The following is a 22,251-nucleotide window of genomic DNA, read 5'->3' as shown; positions in this document are numbered from 1 at the left end:
CACATGATAGACAGCGGTATCAATCAGATCTGCACGTGATAGACAGCATCAGGTCTACACGTGATAGACGGTGGTATCAATCAGGTCTATACATAGTAGACAGGACACGTATTTGGAAGATTTCCTAATGACAGTTTTTGCAGTATAAATAATGCAGGCACTTATTGCAAAATATGATTTCAATTAACATCCACAAAGGAAACTTATCATGGATGGATGGTTGTTTGTTTTATGCCTCGTCGAGAATTGTTCACTCATCAAGAAGTACTACTAATTCAAACCTATGTTTAGCGTTCAGGGCTATGGGGCTTATTTAACATATCAACGCCTACCATGACAAGGGACATCATTTCTTAGCATCTATATGATTGTAGATTTAGTCGGCACAAACATCAATGGTGTACCATGACCTGGTAATCAGACTTTATGGAATTTTGTTAAATGATTAATGTACCGTGTATAGATGTTGTATTAATACCCTTTATTCCCAAGTTTAGTTTTTTTTTTAAAAATGACGTATATTATGACGTCATAATATAAATGTCACTGTGGATGGCGTCATAACTAGAGCCAGAAAGGTGACATAAATCCGACAAAATAAAAACAACTTTCAAAGCAAAATCGAATTGATGATTGAATTTTTGAGAAACAAAGGTTTACATGAATATTTTGTGGTAAAATTCAAATGTGACACTTGATTTATCCACGTCATTTTTTAAAAATAATTTTCCAAATTGATGCATTGAATGTTTATGAAATGTGGTACGTTTGAAAAACTTTATAAAATGGAGTTTTTGTGCATTTTTTCGCTGAAAAGGTTGCAGTAATGATCGGATAATATGTCTAGACATTCTTTTACAATAACTACCATTCTAAAATCTATACGCCCTGTCAACAAAGGACTTATTGCTTGTCTATGAAAATTAAACTCAATTACATATACATGAGATTCATTGCAGTCGTGTGATAGGCCTAGACCTGACAGTAGAATTTATATTTATCAAAAAGGAAATACAATTGTACATGGAAATAAAATCAAAGATACTTACTGACACATATGGTCTCATCAGAATGGCAAAGTTGGTGAGATGGATGCATTGACAAACTGTCCTCGTGGTGCTGGATAAGCTAACCTTGCAACCTTTCTCCGACCAGTTGCTGAGTTAAAATAGTATTAAAATTGTCTTAATGGAATCAGATCTATCAGAATTGGTGAATAGTTTGTTAAGAAAATATTTTTCCCTAGAATATTAAATACACGGACTGAATTTCTAAATTTATAATCAAGTGGTATTTGAAAGATCACCAGATGAAGAACCAGACGAATACAGTACTAACATTACACAATGAGTCATCATCGTTAATAAAGGGTATAGATAATACACCAACAATGGGGTTTGATTCAGGACTACATTGCTCTCCTATGAAATTACAAATCTATTTATCCTCCTGTTACAGTAAATCAATCAATCACATGCAGGATATCAAATTAACAAAAGTGGCTGCGGTCATGTCAGATCTTGAATAAACCTTCATCAACATTACAGAAGTTGATTATTGCATATCACCTTAGCTTGGTAGTGGATCAAAGATCTTACGTAAAGTTGAATCAATACGAATCTATAATAGTTGCAATAAAATGATTTAAATCAATTGCATACTATACATATTAGATGATTCCTTTATGGATCTTGAAAGAAAAATACCTGAAAATATCCTTTGAAAAGGTGAAGATAACGAGCACTGTCCCATCTCATAAATGCCATAAAGAATACGAAATTGAGATTAGGGCAAATACGGATACCTAATACATCAAAGATGAGACCTGGACGCCGTTTCATCAAACATCGTAACTAGTTGTGTAAGCTTAGTTTGGCGTAACTTTCTGACTAGACTTAATATTTTATGTAAGTCCGTTTCATCAAATGGCGTAAGATTAGAATTTACGCAAGTTTTCTACTAACTAGTAGAAACACTACGTCAGGTCGAACTCTTACGTAAGTACCTACGCAAGCAAAAATCATGGCCGACTGTTAGCTGTTTGTAAATATATATGGAATGTTTACCGACGAGCTTTGCGTCGTGATCAATTTGTTCTAGATAGGATGCTTTTAGACGTTTACAACGATAAATATGTAACATTGTAAGGCTATAAGGGTTTCTTCCCTTTGAAAACTAGTAAATTTATGGCTTGCCTTTACTGTATGATTATTTTTCACACGTGTCTATCTGTACATGAATGATGAATGTACAGTGTTATTCCCAAATAATTTTGTAAAGTAGTCCACCGTAAAGGGAACATTTACTTTGTTGTATTATATGTACACTGTAGGCTATTTATAAATCTCTTCAAAACTTCCGCTCTGACTAACTTGGAACAAATGATTAGCGAGCCCGATTCAATTCGATCTCTGTAGTATGGTGCGTGGATTTACGGAAGTGTAATGTATATTTCATGAACAGTGACTTTAAGATCTACTATTTTCCATTGTACATGTATATTTTAAATCTTGAAAAAAAATATCCCGTCTTAACAGATACATCATATAACTATATTATGATAATAAAGTTCTTCCAAATAAAAAAATAGGTCTTCGTAACAGTTTGATACAAATTTCAGTGATAAGTGATGTGCAGGATAATCCGTGCAGATATAGATTTTATGTTATCAAATAAAGAAAAACATCTACATGTACATGTATATCAGGCACGAATCGGAGTGAATGGGAGGGGGCACCCTCCGTTGCTACTCCACTTTTTTTTTAACAATACGATTTTTTTAAAATTTTGCACTGTAAGTGAATGAGAGGTATTTATGAATAAAAACTATTTAGTGAGGTATGATCATGAGCATTATTAGAAGAAGTCTAACACCCACCCACCCCCACCCCCCACACACACATGATGTTTGTAGGAAAATGTTTTGAGACACTCATGATAGAAGACTCTAGCACCCCCACGATTGAAAAAAAATGAAACCTGAGAGAGAGAAAAAATGTGGAAATCACTGCAAAAAATTCCAACACCACCCACTCCACCCCACCTCCGAATAAAGATTTGCAGATAGGACAAAAGATTATTTGAAAAGCCAACATCTAATTTATGTCCCAGCTGTACCCCCCCCCCCCCTCACTTTGCAAAACGATGGTACGTGCCTGTATATAATCCCAAACTGTAAAATATGCACACATATTCAATTTGTTCAAACACATTTAGGCCTACGAGTCTACATTAATTATCCAATTAAAGTATAAATATATAGTTAATATCTATATACAATGTAGATGTATCGTGTCGACCTACGTGCACTTAAAATATAATAACCTTTGAAATCATAAAACAACTAATTTTTGTAGAAGAAGAGATGTAAAATATATACATAGGCCTAGATAAAAACAAATTTTGTTTATGGAGTGATGTGTTTGAATTAGTATGCAGTGCCCAAATATAGTATGGTATAGGAAACTTTAACTGCCTCTGCCAACATGGCCACCTCTGTCTCCATCCAATTCCGCTTGTGCATTTTCTTTGCGTTCTTTTTATTCATTATTTTGGTCCAGACGACAAGTGAAAAAAAAAACGAATTGAGTATGATGTACGAATGCTCAGGACGCGGTAACTAAGCACGTAAGCTTAGTTGAAAATTTAGTCGAGTAGTAACGTACGCATGTATTTACGTCGTTTCGTGAAACGCGGTTTGCGCTAAACTAAGATTATACGTAACTAGATTTACGTAGTTGGCGTAAGACTTAGTTAGTTGAAATTTACACTTATTGATGAAACGGCGTCCAGGTACCTAAGAGGAAGAAGCATTCCCGTATCCCGTTGACCGTTCACACTCACCATGAGCCTTATATTTTGATCAGATAAACGGAGTAATACGTAGTCAAAATCAGTATGCTATGAATGCAAGCGCGTGCGCGCGTGCGTACGTGCGTGGTTGTGTGTGTGTGTGTGTGTGTGTGTGTGTGTGTGTGTGTGTGTGTGTGTGTGTGTGTGTGTGTGTGTGTGTGTGTGTGAATGTGTATTCAAACTCTAAACGTGGCCTTGTCCTGGTGCAGGATCATACTTTGAACAAAACCGCAAGCACTAAATAATCCGCCCATAAAAATGTTTGCGTAGGGTTTTTTCTTAAGCCATAATTTGTAGAACTTTGCCTCAGGTAGCATCAGCCATCATCAGGCCACGACATATTTTCTGTGCATTGTATGAATAATAGGTCTTAGCCTAACCTGTGACAAGACGTGGATAGACAAACCAAGAGTTTCTTGTATAAAACATTTCCCCAAACTCGACCAAGTTCAACAACTTTTAAATATTTAAAACATCACAGAGACTTAAAAATGGTTGGAAATTATAATAATTGCACTATGCACATTCTTCAAGTTATTATCAAAATCCCTAGCTTCTAAACTGTGACAGAAGTTAGAAGGACAAACCATGTCCATTATTTAATATATTTCCTCAATACGGACAACCTGTAATTGTCTCAAAAATTGAACAAAAATAATCAAAAACCTTGACACATGCACATCTTCCATAACCCTACAAATACTCTGTAAAACAAATCATGCACTCTCTATGTAACAATTCCTCAAAACTGACTAAATTCAACAACCTGTAATTTCTCAAAAATAGACGAAAATCAAAAACCTTGTCACATGCACATCTTCAATACCCATACAAACACTCTGTAAAACAAGATGGTCCTCACTTGAAAATTGTGGGAGGAGTTAACCGGACAAATCATGTACCCTCCATATAACAATATTTTTCAAATAAAGAGAGGTCGAAATGGACAAACATTGCAACATGGTCGAGAGTGATCCACACAGAAGCTACACAGTATGTTTCAGCTTCATATGTAACAAAGAAATGAAATTAGAAACAGAAAACTCTGAACGGATTGATGGACGAACAGACATCGCTGTATCATAACAGAGACGTATACAAATTCAAATCTTAATCTGACAAACTGTAACGTTATGGTAACAGTGGTGTACAGCATACATTTTCAATATAAAACATAACCCCCAATTGTTTACTCCGTTCTTGTCCCGGAGTCATCGTTTGAACAAACTTTAATTGACATGATGGTTGCATTAAAAATTGTAAGATTTTGTCCAAAAGTGTCCCCCCCCCCTTGCGAGTTACAACAAGCTAGTTTTACTGTTCATCAAGATACTTGCATACTGGATTTGACAAATCTTGAGTATGCATTCCTATCTCACACTTTAAATAAATATTGTGGCCCCAATTTTGGTATTGGGGATGATGGTTTGCACATATTCATTGAATAAGGCTTTCGAATTTTTTTCTGGTTCAGACCTTGTGGTGAAGTGTCTTAAACAACCATTCTGTTTTCACAATTTCTTAATTAGATATCCGAATGTCGAAAAAAAGAAGCATTTACAGATGATCGTGGATTTCAATCAGAAAACCTCACTTCAGCTTCCAGCTCAAACACGTTAAACATACATGGATGGACATTTCCTTAACATCAATATTCCTGTACAATGATATACAAGAAACTTACTTTGTGGTAAAATTCCATGATACACAGTTAGGTTGAAGGTCGGTGTCATTGTTCTAAAAAATGACAAAATCACAAAAAAGTTATGCTCTGCTACGATTCATTGAAGTTCAAATAAACAAACATGCTCGAGTTCCTCATAACAATATCTTTGTGGTCTTTGGTGATCAGGTCTTCCAACAGTCTTTTGGAATTCCCATGGGCACGAATTGTGATCCTTTGTTAGCTGACTTGTTTCTATATTCATATGAAGCAGAATTTATTCAAAAACTTCTACGTGAGAAGAAAAAATATCTTGCTGTGGCCTTCAATTCGACATTTAGATATATCGATGACGTTTTGTCTATTAACAATAATAACTTTCATTCTTATATCGATTTGATATATGCTTGAGAGCTCGAAATAAAAGAAAACACAGAGTCGTTCACTTCTGCTTCATACTTAGATATTTTATTGAAAGTAGACATTAACGGCAAAATGACAACTCAACTGTATGACAAACGGGACGATTTCAGCTTCTCCATCATCAACTTCCCATATTTATGTAGCAATATTCCATTATCACCTGCATATGGTGTTTATATATCTCAACTGATTCGATATGCAAGAGCTTGTTCTGCGTAAAGTCAGTTTTTTAATCGAGGTAAGCTACTGACAAACAAGTTGATGGTACAAGGGTTTCAACAGTTTCGATTGAAGTCAGTATTTCGCAAATTCTATGGTCGTTATAACGATCTAGTTCGTCAATACAATCTATCATTGGGTCAAATGCTGTCTGACGTGTTTCATACCGATTGTTAAGCTGTTTTTGGCAGACTGATTTTGACTGCGGATAACTCCGTTAACCTAATCAGGATATAGGGCTCACGGCGGGTGTGACCGGTCGACAGGGGATGCTTACTCCTCCTAGGCACCTGATCCCACCTCTGGTGTGTCCAGGGATCCGTATTTGCCCATTCCCTATTTTATATTGCTTATAGGAGTTATGAGATTGATCACTGTTCGTTATCTTCACCTTTCATAAAGAGAATGAGTAGAGTTATTGAGCCGAACACTCAACCCATGAAAAGTGTGTGTACAATTACACCAAGACTATGATATAACCCATAGTCTGGTGCTTACTCCTCCTAGACACCTGATCCCACCTCTGGTGTGTCCAGGGGTCCGTGTTTGTCTAACTCTCTATTTTGTATTGCTTATGGGAGCTATGAGATTGATCACTGTTCGTTATCTTCACCTTTCATACTATTCAAACACAGACAGGTGGGATCAGGTGTCTATATATAACATCTCTATTATATATCATGTCACAGTGAGAACAAATACTTATGTTCTATAACGAAAGCTGATGAACTATTCTAAACTTGATGGATTGAATATCGTTTAACGTCCCACTCGAGAATTTTTCATTCATATGGAGACGTCATCATTGCCGGTGAAGGGCTCCAAAATTTAGAGAAACTATCATACCTTTCTGATATGGTTAAAAGTCAGATTTAGCGGAGGTGACAACGTTCCCAAGTTTGTCTGTGTAGTGAGAGACAGAATTTCAGAATTGACGTATTCCTCCTTCTCAGGTGCTTCCTCTACTTCATTTGAATTCACACTCCTAAAAATTACGGTCAGATTACGTGTGAATACAATTATTATCAAGCTTTATTTTCTTTAAAATGAGGAAAAACTAAGCCTATCTTCTAATGAACTTTCCATAGTTTGTCCTTGAATTATCTAATTATAAGGTTTGGATTTAAAAACTCGGGTTTTTTCACTTGATACAAGGTTAATACAAATTTAGGTAATAAAATGTGTTTGTGAAATACTGGTGTCCCCATATGACACCAAGGTTGATAATGGCCAAGGTTACAGTTATTCAAAAGTAGGTTAATCCCCAAAACCAAAATCACAACATCAAAACCATTGTTACCCAAAGAATGGTTTTGTCATAGGAAATATATATGTGAAATATGAAAGCACTATCACCGTCCATTTAAATGTTGTTACAAAGGTTAAAAGTTTTTGCGGACAGACAAACGGGCAGACCCTATTAAGAGGAAATAAAAATGAGATATCTTGTATCTAAACATTCTGTATCATAGCACAATATTTCTGCATTGCCTTCAGTTTCTTAAATACACAAATGCTCTTCTTAATTCAAACATAATTAAGAAAAACTTAAACATCAGGTATAACCTGTACTTAACAGTGGTGGAATATATGTGGTCTACGTCACTTTGTCATGGAAGACAATTGATTTCTCATGCAATGAATTAATTCCAAAACGGAAGTATACGATTATAAATACCTTTCTGATTTTGAATCTTTGGGATAGATATCTGAAATGGTTTTGTATATCACAGCAACATAATTAATTCCTGCAAATGAAAAAAACCATGTATTTTGAAATGTGTGGACGTTAGTGGCAGTTTGAGCAGCCATGATAAACACAGAAATAATAACTTCAATTCTTAATAGAACAAGAGCAATACAGCACACGTCGTCCCCTACCGGTGCCCCCATTAACTTTCAGATGTAATATTTTAAAATGTTGTTTGACCTTGAATTATGGTTTAAAATATTGCCACCAAGTCACCATGTTTGCCAATATCCAATATGCGTTGTTCATACAATTGACACATGTAGTTTTTAGATGATATAGTCTTATTCAAAATAAAAGCTGAAGATAACGAACAGTGATCAAGGTCATAACTCCTATAAGGAATACAAAATAGAGAGTAGGGTAAACACGGACCCCTAGACACACCAGAGTTGGGATCAGGTGCCTAGGAGGAGCAAGCATCCACTGTCAAACCCGCCGTGAGCCCTATATCTTGATCAGGTAAACGGAGTTATCCGCAGTCAAAATCAGTGTGCCAAGAACGTTCGAATAATCGGTATGAAACCTGTCAGACAGCATTGGACCCAATGATAGGTTGTATTGACAAACTAGATTGTTACAACGACCATAGAATTTGCGAAATGCTGACATATAGTAAAGCTGACATCACAAATGTATCACACAAGTCAGGTTGGCAATCAACTGGTAATTCAAATTGTCTATTTGTTCTAATTATACCGTACATTCCTTTTTGTTATTGTTCGCATAAATGATTTCAGTTTTACAAAATGGTTTGGTGTACAATGCTAACTCTGGGACCTCCAAATGGGACCTCTGAAATGGGGAGAGGGTGGGGCTTTTTGTCATAAGAGATTGTCAGGGGTGGAGCTTCTAAAGTGAATTTCAGCAGATTTCATTCTATCTGTCATTTTCTGGTTCTGTTCTATCCAATACATTTGAGATAACAGATAGCAGTATAATGCTAGTTCAATGTACCACAAGGTGACTGAAAGATCAAAATATGCTCTACGTCTCAATAATAAAGCATCTGTCAGGAATTTTACATATTATTTATCAACATAAATAAATTCTGGAAAGTTAAATAGTAATTAAAGATAAGGGGTGTCATATTGAAAAAGAGAAATTGCAAAATAAAAACTTAATTACCCATATTTCTCATCAGGAATATTATTTAAGAGAATATAGTGAGGGAGTTAAACAGAAACAGCATCTGGGGTCAAATAACGTGTAATATGTGAGTCAATGCATTTGAGATCCTGACAAATTTATATAAAAAGTTTCAGGTTTATGTGAGAGAATCTATTTCAAATATGAGATTGATCACTGTTCGTTATCTTCACCTTGCATTTATGGTATACATAATAATTTTCAATCTTTCTTGTCCCGGTATATGTAAACTGAACTACAAAACATTGCAAAGGAACCATTTTCTCAATCCTGTAGAAACACACACACACACACACACATACACACACTATCTCTAATGAATATTGTGATGAAAATACATGCGATTAATCCTATACAATCCATTTTGATCAAGTTTACCATTTCAGCAACGATGTTTGTCAGATTGTGATAAGGGATATGGGTCAAAATCTATTTAGTGTAGTTGCATTCCGTCTTTTAATATCTGAAGAAGTCATTCTGCGAGCTTCAAAGGACTATGGTTTATTTGCATAACTTTATATTTAGCCACAAACATTCCAGACAGCCTAGATGTCTGAAATCGAAATGGCAGAATAAGCTATGTGTTGAAATTCACTCCAAATAGCTCCACTCCTGACAATCTGTTGTGATAATAGGCTCCACCTTCTCTTCATTTTGGAGATCCAATGTTGGATGGTCCGGAGTCAGCACTTTACATTAAGCCCTATAAAACTGTCAATTAGCTCGCTCTTGTAGGAGTGGCGAATTTTTTAATCAAAACTTGACATAGTGTAAACAATTTGCAGCACCATAGTTTTCCCAAATTGCCTTTTATGCAAGGTGAAGATAACGAACAGTGATCAATCTCATAACTCCTATAAGCAATACAAAATAGATAGTTGGGCAAACACGGACCCCTGGACACACCTAGGAGGAGTAAGCATCCCCTGTTAACCGGTCACACCCGCCGTGAGCCCCATATCTTGATCAGGTAAACAGAGTTATCCGCAGTCAAAATCAGTGTGCCAAGAACGGCTTAACAATCGGTATGAAACACGTCAGACAGCATTTGACCCAATGCGAGGTTGTATCGACGAACTAGATCGTTATAACGACCATAGAATTTGCGAAATGCTTACTTCAATCGAGACTGTTGAAACTCCTGTACCATCAACTTGTTTGTCAGTAGCTTTCCTCGATTTAAAAACTGACTATACACAGAACAAGCTCTTGCATATCGAATCAGTTGAGATATATAAACACCATATGCAGGTGAATTGAAGCAGTATTTTTTGTTTCATTCAATACAGTCGCCATCTGGTTTGAATGTATGGCAAACCTTATGATGCTTTCTAGCATACAGCTAGGACATACACACTAGCTTAGCAGCTCTAAACAGATGCATTATATTTCAGGGAATTTGTATGCAAGGTCATCAAATTTGACACAGACCTAATAATTTCATACATGTAACTTAGAATAGCAAATCATGTCTGTGACTGACATTTGACAGTGACTCCGCATCTCCACCTCTTTGAAGTTCACAGTCAGCAGTTTACACTGATCTATAAAACCTGGGTTTTACCTTTTCTTCTGTTTCCTGTTTGCTTTGGCAGTTCAAGAAATGTGACAAATTTCTTCGTGTCCCTTGAAACACCGTTTGAGGACACATCCGGAAATATTATTCCTTCCTCGTCAATCTTAGTTTTGTTAATAGTCACTTCTTCATAAATCATAGTAAAAAGAAAATATATTATTTAAGATAATAATATTCCTCTACAAAAAGAACCATTTTCCTCAATTTTACAAAACGTAAGCTCAACTGCTAGAAAAAGTAAATATTTTTGTTTACCAAAATTATCGCCACTGAAATTTGTACGAGTAACGTCGTTACTTCTGATGACAATTTCGCTAAGCCTGTCCATACTCTTTAACAGCGAACTTGCGCCTTTAGCTGTCTAAAAATATAAAAGCATATAATAAACTATAATTATATATTCTCAATTTAACAGTACTCAGAAAAAGCGGAAGTACAGAATTGTGATTTGGCAATTGATTGATATTGGCTATTAGAATTATTTTTTTCTCATTACAACACGACATCTGTTGTAGGTTCACATCGTAATTTTAGATTTGTACTAATATAGCGGACACATGTCAAGACAAATATTCGTCATCCTGTCCATGCATATCGGGATATCGGATCTGTTTTAAAGATCTCACCCAAAAAACGTCACGAAAATTTAATTCTGCGTACTTGTGGGAAGAAAGTTTTTGTCTCTTCTAAAGTCTGAAACCTGAATGAGTTGGATTCAAACCTCACCAAAGCACGTTTCCGAAATAAAATTTTACTAACTAAATGCAAAGGTATACAGTTAAAACCAAACAAAAGAAATCAATTACCAATGCAGACGCGTAACATGACTAATCCTTAAAGTTCTCATATATATTTTACATACTCTTCCTATTCATTACCTTTTCGCTGACAGTAGCCCATGATTTCGAATTGTTAGTTGATAAAACATTGTCAACGACCTTAAAGAAAGCCTATAAAAGAATTGCAAATTAACAACATTTCCATTTCATACTGATGATTATATTAAATGAAATTACATAGAAAATGTCGACCTGAAACATTCAACTGATCAGTGAATGCTCCGTTTTAGATTATCATATATGATTGCCTGTTTACATTTAAATATGTATTTTGATGAACAGTATTGCACAAACCTTCTTCTCGATTTTTCCATTTGTCATATTCGTAACGTTGACAATCTTCTCCAGAATATCAAGAGAGGAGCTGATGTCTCCGGAACTAAGTCCACCGGCCTTCGAAGTTAAGTTTTTCATCGTCTGTAAAGTGTTGTTGACAGTTTCCTGCAACTTTTCCGTGTTATCTACGCCGTCTGCTATCAAACTATCTAACTGATGAACATAGTATAATGAATTGGTATCAAAGTATCTAACTTATGAAATGGTAAATTTGAATATGGTATAATGAACTGGTATCATTTTGTAGAGGATGAGGGGTATATTCATGTTTGCCGTATTTGTATATGATTTTTATTAATTGAGGGCAGCTTATTCAAAATTGTTTCTTCTGTTGCTATCTTTTAAAAACGATGTCATATTACAATTCCTGCATGTTTCAGTGGAAACCATTTAGAAAAAACGTTTAGCGGTCGATTTGATGCATTACATCAAAATCATCTTATTCTTAGCCGTGTTGGGTCATTTTCGTTCTTTTTAAAGAACAAATATATGATTTCCCAAGTTTATTTGTTGAACTATTACCTCTTTTGAAGCGTTCACAAAAGCTTCATCAGTACAATTGACCAAGTTAGGAACTTCCCAATCACCTTGTGTATCACAATATCTAGTCGCAGTTCCTGAATATTAAAAATGATATCAACATTTTATATCAATAAGACACGGGTTACAGAAGGTCTCGATCGTGAAAGGAAACATCATGATATGTACATATATTTCCTTATTATACCCGCACTTTCTAACGAAAGTTCGGGTAAATTGTTGTTACCCTGTTCCGTCCGTCCGTCCGTCTGTCACACTTTCTTCTTTCTCAAACTGCTCTTTTATTTCAAGTGGTAACCAATTGATCTTTTGAAATATGATAGGTGGTGTACTGTAGATATATGATAAGGTTTTAGAATATTCAATTTTACCCTGGGGCAAAACGGGGGTCAAAAAATGACGTTTTTTCAACAAAAATCTGGTTCCCAGAACTCCTCCTACATTCCATGCAGTAGCCCAATCATCTTTTGGAAGATGATTGGTTGGGTCCTGTAGAAGTGCAATAAGGTTTCGGAATTTTCTTTTTCACCCTAGGGGCCAAATGGGGGTCGAAAATGATGCTTTTTAACACAACCCTGGTTCCCAGAACTCCTCTTACAATTTACACAGTAGCCTCATAATCTTTTGGAAAATGATTGCTGGTGTCCTGTAGATGTGCAATAATGTTTTGGAATTTTCATTTTCACCCTAGGGATCAAATAGGGGTCGAAAAATGACGATTGGTTGTACAAAGAAACCCTGGTTCCCAGAACTCCTCTTACATTTTACACAGTAGCCTAATAATCTATTGGAAGATGATTGCTGGTGTCCTGTAGATGTGCAATAAGGTTTTGGAATTTTTATTTTCATCCATGGGGTCAAATGAGGGTTGAAAATGACTTTTTGCACAAAAGAACATTCAGGTCCCCAGAACTCTTTTACGTTTTAAGCAGTATCCTAAAAATCTTTAGGAAATTGGTTACTGGTGTCCTGTAGATGCGCAATAAGGTTTTGGAATTTTTATTTTTGCCCTGGGAGCGAAATGGGGGTCGAAAATGATGCTTTTTGTACAAAAAACATTGGTTCCCAGAACTCCTCTTAAAATTTATGCATTAATTAATTATAAAATAACGATTGTGGCTTCTTTGCCAGCAACACCAATATAACGAAGAGTATATTTAAAGGCAAACACCTGTGTGCGGGTATTACTGTCTTATGATAGCATCTAGTTCTGATAGGTTTAATGATACATTTGTATTACATTTGAACTGTTACTTGGGATTTTCGGGATTTCATCTAGATTAGGCTGAGTGGTCAGTGAAGGCACCTAGAGTATGGATACTACTTAACGAACCTTAACTCCCCCCTTGATAATTTCTTTAATAGCGATAATATCTCATACTCTGTGACCTCCTTGAAAAGACTTGTAGTTTTGGCATCTCCCTGACCTGCCGCTCGCCAAATTCCTTAGGTAACGCTGCAATTCTTACTTTGTGTATTTTATTATAGCGGTAGAAGACCAATCTCCGAAATGTGTGGATTCCCTGTCTATCACCCCAACCAACCCCCACCCCCTTTTCGATTTATGTAGTCGTTTCACGCTTATTCTAAGCTTTAGAGATTGGTCTTCTACCGCTATAATAAAATACACAAAGTAAGAATTGCAGATTTACCTAAGGAATTTGGCGAGCGGCAGGTCAGGGAGATGCCAAACTACAAGTCTTTTCAAGGAGGTCACAGAGTATGAAATGAGTTACGCGTCGTGTGATTGGTTCGTAATATTCTCGATACTAAACAAGTGTCAGTGCGAACCAATCACACGACGCGTATGCATATATAATTTGAATGAGATTTAAGTAAAACTGAAACTATATTAATCCTGCTTTAAGGCAGTGGATACTCATAATAATAGTCGCAGTAGCTTAGTGGTTAGATGTCCCATTCTTGGCCGGGAGGTCGTAGAATCCAATTCTCTAATGCTTTGACCGCGTCTTAACTATGACGTAAAATTAGATAGTCACTACTCCTTCGCCAAACACCTTCAATTCGACATTAAGATATATCGACGACGTTTTATCTATTAATAAATCTATTAATAATAACTTTCAATCATATGTCTATTCGATTTATCCCCCTGAGCTCGATAAAAAAGATACCAGAATCGTCCAGTTCTGCTTCATATTGATCATGCCTAGGAGGAGTAAGCATCCCCTGTCAACCGGCTACACCTGACGTGAGCCCTATGTCTTGATCAGGTAAACGGAGTAATCCGTAGTCAAAATCAGTATGCCAAGAACGACCTAACAATCGGTATGAAACACGTCAGACAGCATCTGACCCAGTGGTAGGTTGTATTGATGAACTAGATCGTCATAACGACTAGTTTAACAGTCAAATCACTTATTGAAGCGAACAGCAGTGTTACCTAAGTGCACATTAATTGCTAGAACTGGCCGAAGCTGAAAGCAAATCTCCAGACATGAATTATTAAGGACTGCTCCGAGATTCGGTGAAGGCGTCAGTCCAAATATTCAACCGAGCTGAATCTCAACCGCGATTTGGTTGATGGTACAGGGGTTTCAACAGTCTCGATTGAAGTCGGCATTTCGCAAATTCTATGGTCGTTATAACGATCTAGTTCGTCAATACAACCTATCATTGGGTCAAATGCTGTCTGACGTGTTTCATACCGATTGTTAGGTCGTTCTTAGCATACTGATTTTGACTACGGATTACTCCGTATACCTGATCAAGACATCGGGCTTACGGCGGGTGTGACCGGTCGACAGGGGATGCTTACTCCTCCTAGGCACCTGATCCCACCTCTGGTGTGTCCAGAGGTCGGATTTTACCCGGCTGTCTATTTTGTATTGCTTGTGGGACTTGTGAGATTGATCACTGTTCGTTATCTTCACCTTCCATGAGAGTAATGTTTCGAAAATTACGTAGACTACTTTAAGTAATCACTGAATAATCTTGAAAATCTACTAAAACGTTTTGTCAATGCGTACATGTCGTCTGTTACAAAATTATAATATATTATATATCTTTAGGTATGAACTTCGGGGTGGGGTAGAAATATCTATATTCTATTGGTGTGAGATCTTAAATGTTATTTGGTATTTTCGCTCATGTGACACTGCACTTTGTCGTATTCTGTCCGATAGCTTTCATTACATATAATTCAAGAATTAAAATTAGAACCTTTTTGATTTTTAGGACACGCTTCTTTTTTAGTTGTTCCTGCAGTCGCCATATTCCACATTATGTCTTCAGACGTCTCGTTTCTACAGACTTTTTGTTCTACGGAAATAAACAAGAGAGTTAAATTGTTTACTGTCACTAATTATCGTGGAGTTTTCATGTTCGTTGTTTGCCTGGCAATAACATGTTACTCTCCAATTCATAGCTTTCCTAAAGTTTAGGAAGCGAGTTACAGATAGAAATACAAACCCCACGAGCATGCTATTTGAAAATAAAGGATTTACAATAACTGAATTTTCATCTTTCAGTATTACAGGAATATCGGCATACCTTTTTCTGTCACTTTGATATTCACAGACTCATAGACTGGGTCCGGATAACCGGAGTGTGAGCACGAGTATCTACCAGAATCATCTAGTACTGCCGACAGCTTCCTCAAAGTCGTAGTTGTTTCTAAAGTACTTACATTAAATGCAGAATCTACAAATTACATAATCAATAGATCAGCTTTTTTTTATGCAATGTTAAAGGATAATTAGATGTACTTGTAAGAATTCACCGGTCGCGGTAACTCAGTGGTAGCGCGTTCGCTTCGTAACCGGGAGGCCGTGAGTTCGTGTTCCGCTCGTGCCATGGCTGCGTCAAACCTAAGACGTTATTATTCATTCGCCAAATGCTCGGTATTCAAAAGTGAGAATCACGAGTCGTTCTAATATGACCCGTGTCGCGGCCGGTGTGGGCATGTTTTAAAGAACCTTATATTCTCCCTCATATCGTTTGTCCGAACATAGATTGAATAAATGCTTAATGAATAAATACTAAGAATATACGAAACAGGGATGCTGCTCGCCAGCACCTTTATTATTCAATCATATCTAACATCATACCTATATACATTGTCAATACACGACATATTACCTCTGTACCTGTAACATAGACATGTTTTCTTGACCAAAGCCCGTGGATATCCGTGTTAGAATAGGTCCTCAGTACCCCCTTTTTCTAAAGATTTCATCCCGAGGGGATCCGGATTAGAATATATCCCTAGTACCCCCTTGCTTGTCGTAAGAGGCGACTAAATGGGGCGGTCCTTCGGATGAGACCGCAAAAACCGAGGTCCCGTGTTACAGCAGGTGTGACGATAAAGATCCCTCCCTGCTCAAAGGCCGTAAGCGCCGAGCATAGGCCTAAATTTTGCATCCCTTCACCGGCAGTGGTGACGTCTCCATATGAGTGAAATATTCTCGAGAGGGACGTTAAACAACAATAAATCAATCTTGACCAATATCTAGAATTAAAATCAACTGACGCCATAAATTTGCCGATAAACGTCTGAAAACCAGCGAGCGGTGTAGAGTGCCGCACGACCTCTTGTATTTACTATTTATACCCAGCTGGCACATGACCTATCCATTAAAAAATTCGAACATCTTGCAAAATACTACCGCACATAATAACTCTGTGCTACCGACCTGAACGCTAAGCATGTCTAAATTTAAGGTACTTCACCTACAGTTGGTGACGTTTAAATATGAGTGAAAAATTCTCAACAGGATGTAAAACAAACAATCAATCAACTTGTAAGAAATCCGAAATATACAGTTTATGCATTTCAAATAAAGTTTTAGTATACAGTATAAAAGCTACTAACAATACCTAATACAATAGCCTTCCCGTCCTTCTGCCAAATCAAACGTCCATTTGTCAAACCTTTAAGGGATTCAGCATTTGTAACACTACATTGAAGATTTATTTCTTCACCACTTCGAATCGAGAAATCAAATTGAGGCATCATCTGCAGCAAAAGGCCCGGGCGAACTAAATGAAAAGTTATGCAGTTGAAATTGTGTTAAGAGATAACATACCGAGGAAAGCCATTTGGTATTAATCAATATCTATTTCTTTCTAGTGAATAAAAGAAAAGAATCTCGTAAAATCAGAAATAACTAACATGTATTCATAGGGGAAAACTGCAAAGTTACGATCTTGTTATTACGGGGAAAAAAAGATATCGCAATATTACGATTCTGGTTGCCATGATTACGAGAAAAGATTTCGCTCAAACAAAATAATGTGAAAAGAACACTTTTGATAGTTGTCCAAAGAAATTAAAGCCACATTGGAAATCAAACTTGAAAGGAATTTTACAGTCTATGATGATACAACAATATTTCACACATTTCCTCACTGAGTAAATCTTGAAGACACCATAAACTGATAAATATAAAAGACGTTAACGCTTTGTAATAAGAGTATGTATATAGATTATGGATATCTAACCGCGGTATGATTAAAACCGTTCATCCTTAAAATCGATCATCCTTAAATAGTTGTCCCGTGGGGATCCGGGTTAGAATAGGTCTTCAGTACCTCTTGCTTTTTGTAAGAGACGACTAAATAGGGCGATACTCGCAAAAACCTTCGTCCCGTATCACAGCAATTGTGGTACGACAATGACCCCTCCATGCTGAAAGGCAGTAGTACATATAACATTAAATTGTGATATTTCCATTGTTTTTGCATTTGATATCTTTACAAAAATAAAACAGTCGAAGCGTTCGTGTCGTCACTGTGAGGTCGTGAACGTTTCAGTCCCGCCCGTGTGGTGGCCTTGTCGAACGTTCCAGCCCCGCCCGTGATATGGCCTTGTCGAACGTTCCAGCCCCGCGCGTGTCGTGGCCGAATTAAAACTAAACTTATACACAATTAGTGATTCCTACTGGGAGAACAAGAAACAAAAGGAGGGAGAGATGGACCACCCTATCCACCCCCTGATTATGTACTTACCGACTAAACTAAAATTCGCTGATACAGTCGTCACACCATTTGATGCTTTTACCGTCCAGTTGCCTACATATAAATCACGTATTGCACTTTAGAGCATATTTGTCGACGTTTCACAAGCTCTTCAACATCTGATATTTCACATTAAAGGTACAATAGTTTGCACTTACCTATATCCCTTTGCAGAGCACGTGATATGTTCAGCATGTGGAGCTCTGTGCCATTAAAGGATGGGGAGGAAGTCATTGTATATCTCGTGGAGGCACTGGTTATCAAAATTCCTTTCCGAAACCATCGGACTCTAAAGTCGAAATTGTCCACTATTTCCGATCTAAACCACACCGATTTACCTTCACGTACATCCGAGGAACTACTACTAAAGGATAGCATTTTGAGGGATTCTGCAGGTGAAAGATGTCGCCTATGATCAGTATGTGGTAATATTATAAACAGAATTGAAAAATGTAACCGTCTTGTATTTAATGAAAATACAATCTGGTGGTTCAAGTTCTTATAGTTCTTTATCATATCCTAAATCTGGACAATGATCTAAAAATATGTAAAAACATTAAGTACTCTCTCTCTCTCTCTCTCTCTCTATCTTTCACACTTTTAGTTATATTCCTAGAAATAATGATTTCAAAATATCTATAAATTAATGTAATATATAAATATTTACCAATAGAGTAAATTCAAACTCTTACCGTAAACTCAGAAAATAGAAACTACGGTGAAATTTAGTTTCTTTGATATGACATATATGTAAACATTACAGTCACTCTGTTCGGGTAGGAGTGTTGTCGGGTTAGTTTCTGGAATTGGCGCAAAGCTTGCTTATATAGCACGAAAACCAGTAAAACAACTCACATGATCCTCACAACCATACAAAAACCAAACTGACCTTTCACACTCCTCTCTCTGCCAATCAACGTTCATCTCGATGAGTATGAATAAAATAAAGGAGCTTACGATGAAATGATGAGTAATGTTATGTATTTATATTAGTATACTAAACATGAATTATTCCATCCTGTGATAATGATATTTAAAATATTCTGCATTGTGTAAAAAAAACATTGCATGGTTATCATGATATTTCCTAGGTTTGTATTTTGAAAATATTATGAGACAGGAAAATCTCATGGTAATCTTGATGAGTTCGGCTTCGTCTCAATATAAAATGTGGAGCTAAAAATATACCTAGCTTAGATTCCATGTACGTTTCATCGATTTCAACGGTTGGTGATATTTTAAAATTATGTACATTTGTGAATTTTTGTCTACTATTTCTATAGATTAAATTCCATAATCAATACAAGCAATACTAAATAGCATATGTGACCACAACCATCATAAAAGAGCCTCACTTTGGGGATTTATTTTCTAAGTTCAAGGTGCATAACTCTTTTAAAAATAGGTTAAGAAAACCCAAACTCAAACTTGATTTGTAAGTATATAAGTACCTGTGTAAATGTTCAACTCTACAACTGCAGGAATAAACGCAAATTCCAGAAAACCTTCAATGCATACACTCACAGACTGATCATCATAGGGCCTGGGAGTATAATTATTAGGTTAAGGAATGCATATTTTGTTTTCTCTTCAATATAAACAACTTCACAAAAAACACTAACCGTTTTCACAATTTGGACCTTTATAACCCTTTGAACAAATGCACGTTGAATTACTGCATGTCCCTCCATGTTGACATGAGCAAGGTCGCAAGGGATCTGAAGGAAATTCATATCAATTTTCTTTTATTTTCAAAGACCAAAATTTACATTTCAATTCGATGTCATTTTTCATCAAAGACAATATTTATCAGAAAGAAATACCATCAACTAACCTTCTATATAGTAGGCCAAGACAAATCCACTTTCAGCGTAGCCTTCATCACTTTTAAATCTCACATTCACCGACGTGACGTTTACTGGCATATTACGAGAGGTCTGCAAAATGTATTCATCACCCCCCTTACAGAATTCTGCAAATGGAATTTTTTTAAAATAGAATATTGTTTGCACTAAACATAATCAACGTCTTGGTTCCATTTAGCAAAGCTTGTACCAACATTGTCTTTGTTTGTAAGGTTCATTATTACAACTGTATTTAAAACAAAAAAAAATATTTTCTTAATTGGCAATCCTACTTATACTCCAAGTTCCCAAAGACTTTAAAACCATATCTCAGTTTTAAACACATTTAATTTTCCAGTCAATGGGTCGGATGAATATGAGTTACCATACCTTTTATTGGATTTTTAAACTTCATAAAATCCCTTACAAAGATACATTGATGGATCCAGTAAATGTTCTACCAAGCCCCTATCTTTGCTCCTCACGAAAATACTAACAGATATGAAGGACAAAATTCAAACGTACAGTGCCACAACATATACCAGAAGCAGTATAAATCATATATGGATTCTAAATTCTAAAGAACTTTCAGTAAACTTGAAGTCACAAAGCTTTTCTCAAATCAACAAAATCAAAACGTGTGACTTTCAACACTTTACACGACTAATCCTCACGATAAATTAAAGACTAGAGTTTTTACATCAAAGACAGTTGCTACTTCAACAAAAATGAAAAACGGAAATATTCATATCTAGTGATCAGTCATCCAAAAATTACTTTGTTAAACACCACTCGAATTCGATGTACAAGTACTCTTAAGCTGAAAACAAAAATATGCCAGGGTCTTCGTAGTCTTTAATGAGCAGGTCTTCCAACAGTCTATCAAAATTCCCATGCACACGAATAGTTTTTTCAAAATCTTCTACATGAGAAGAAAACATCTCTTGCTGTGACTGTTAATGCGACATTTAGGTATATCAACGAGGTTTTATGAATTGATACTAACAATTTTTATTCATATGTCGATTCGATATATCCCTGTGAACTAGAGATAAGACGCCACAGAGTCCTCCTCTTCCGCTTCATACTTAGATATGTATTTTATTGCAAATAGATATTAATGGCAAACTAACAACTCAACTTATGATAAATGGGATGATTTCAGCATTTCCACCGTCAACTTCACATATTTATATAGCAACATTTCACTATCACCTGCATATGGTGTTTACATCTCTCAACTGATTTGATACGCAAGAGCGTGTTCTGCGTATGATCAGTTTTCAAATCGATGCTGGATACTGACAAACAAGTTGATGGTACAGGGGTTTCAACTGTCTCATTTAAAGTCAGCATTTCGCAAATTATATGGTCGTTATAACGATCCAGTTTGCCAACACAACCAATCATTGGGTCAAATGCTGTCTGGCGTATTTTATACCGATTGTTGGGCCGTTCTTGGCACACTTATTTTAACTACAGATAACTCCGTTTACCTGATCAAGATATAGGGCTCACGGTGTTGTGCCAGTCGACAGGGGATACTAATTCCTCCTAGGCACCTGATCCCACCTCTGGTATATCCCGAGGTCTGTGTTTGCCCTGCTCTTTATTGTATATTGCTTTTAGAAATGAGATTTGTCACTATTCATTATCTTCACCTTCATTTGAATATGAGCTACCGTTCCGTACTCACAAAAACCCTCACGGAGATATTTTGCTGGTTCCAGACAGTATATGGTCTACCAAGCCCCTTTCTTAGCTCTTCACAAAAATATCAACTGCTATGAAGGAGAAACTTCAAACGTGTTGTGCCATACCATATACCAGAAGTAATGTAAATTTAATGTGGATTATAAACAAAAAATTCTCAAGAACGTTTAGTAAATTTGAAATCACAAAACATTTCTCAAATAAAGATCAAAGCGTACGATTTTTCAACACTTTACACTACCTCATCATGATAAATTAAATGCTAGGCATTTTGACATCATAGACAGCTGCTTCTTCAATAAAGATGGGAAATATTCATATCTTGTGGTCAGTCATCCAAAACATTACTTTGTTAAACACCAATCTGA

General features: G+C 36.3%; 1 protein-coding gene across 5 annotated transcripts in view; it reads right to left on the bottom strand.

Moving 5' to 3' along the window:
* Positions 1–22,251, bottom strand: part of LOC125648391 (adhesion G protein-coupled receptor L3-like) — a 67,434-nt gene that overhangs the window by 25,220 nt on the left and 19,963 nt on the right. For all 5 annotated transcript variants that reach the window (XR_007360288.2, XR_007360287.2, XR_007360290.2 and 2 more), the window contains exons 8-23: positions 20,161–20,298; positions 19,949–20,044; positions 18,485–18,715; positions 18,318–18,380; positions 17,187–17,348; positions 15,861–16,010; positions 15,531–15,629; positions 12,330–12,424; positions 11,766–11,960; positions 11,511–11,582; positions 10,888–10,993; positions 10,621–10,758; positions 7,836–7,905; positions 7,004–7,142; positions 5,537–5,589; positions 1,050–1,158 (exon numbers count right to left, since the gene is read on the bottom strand). Coding sequence is in view for 1 of the 5 variants with exons in the window: in XM_048875438.2 (XP_048731395.2) it covers positions 1,050–1,158; positions 5,537–5,589; positions 7,004–7,142; positions 7,836–7,905; positions 10,621–10,758; positions 10,888–10,993; positions 11,511–11,582; positions 11,766–11,960; positions 12,330–12,424; positions 15,531–15,629; positions 15,861–16,010; positions 17,187–17,348; positions 18,318–18,380; positions 18,485–18,715; positions 19,949–20,044; positions 20,161–20,298 (1,916 nt within the window). In the remaining 4 variants the exon portion in view is untranslated. The remainder of the gene's footprint in view (positions 1–1,049; positions 1,159–5,536; positions 5,590–7,003; positions 7,143–7,835; positions 7,906–10,620; positions 10,759–10,887; positions 10,994–11,510; positions 11,583–11,765; positions 11,961–12,329; positions 12,425–15,530; positions 15,630–15,860; positions 16,011–17,186; positions 17,349–18,317; positions 18,381–18,484; positions 18,716–19,948; positions 20,045–20,160; positions 20,299–22,251) is intronic.

Source organism: Ostrea edulis, chromosome 6 (assembly GCF_947568905.1).
Source record: "Ostrea edulis chromosome 6, xbOstEdul1.1, whole genome shotgun sequence".
In the NCBI taxonomy this organism is placed as follows: domain Eukaryota; kingdom Metazoa; phylum Mollusca; class Bivalvia; order Ostreida; family Ostreidae; genus Ostrea; species Ostrea edulis.
This window is presented reverse-complemented; position numbering and strand designations above follow the sequence as displayed.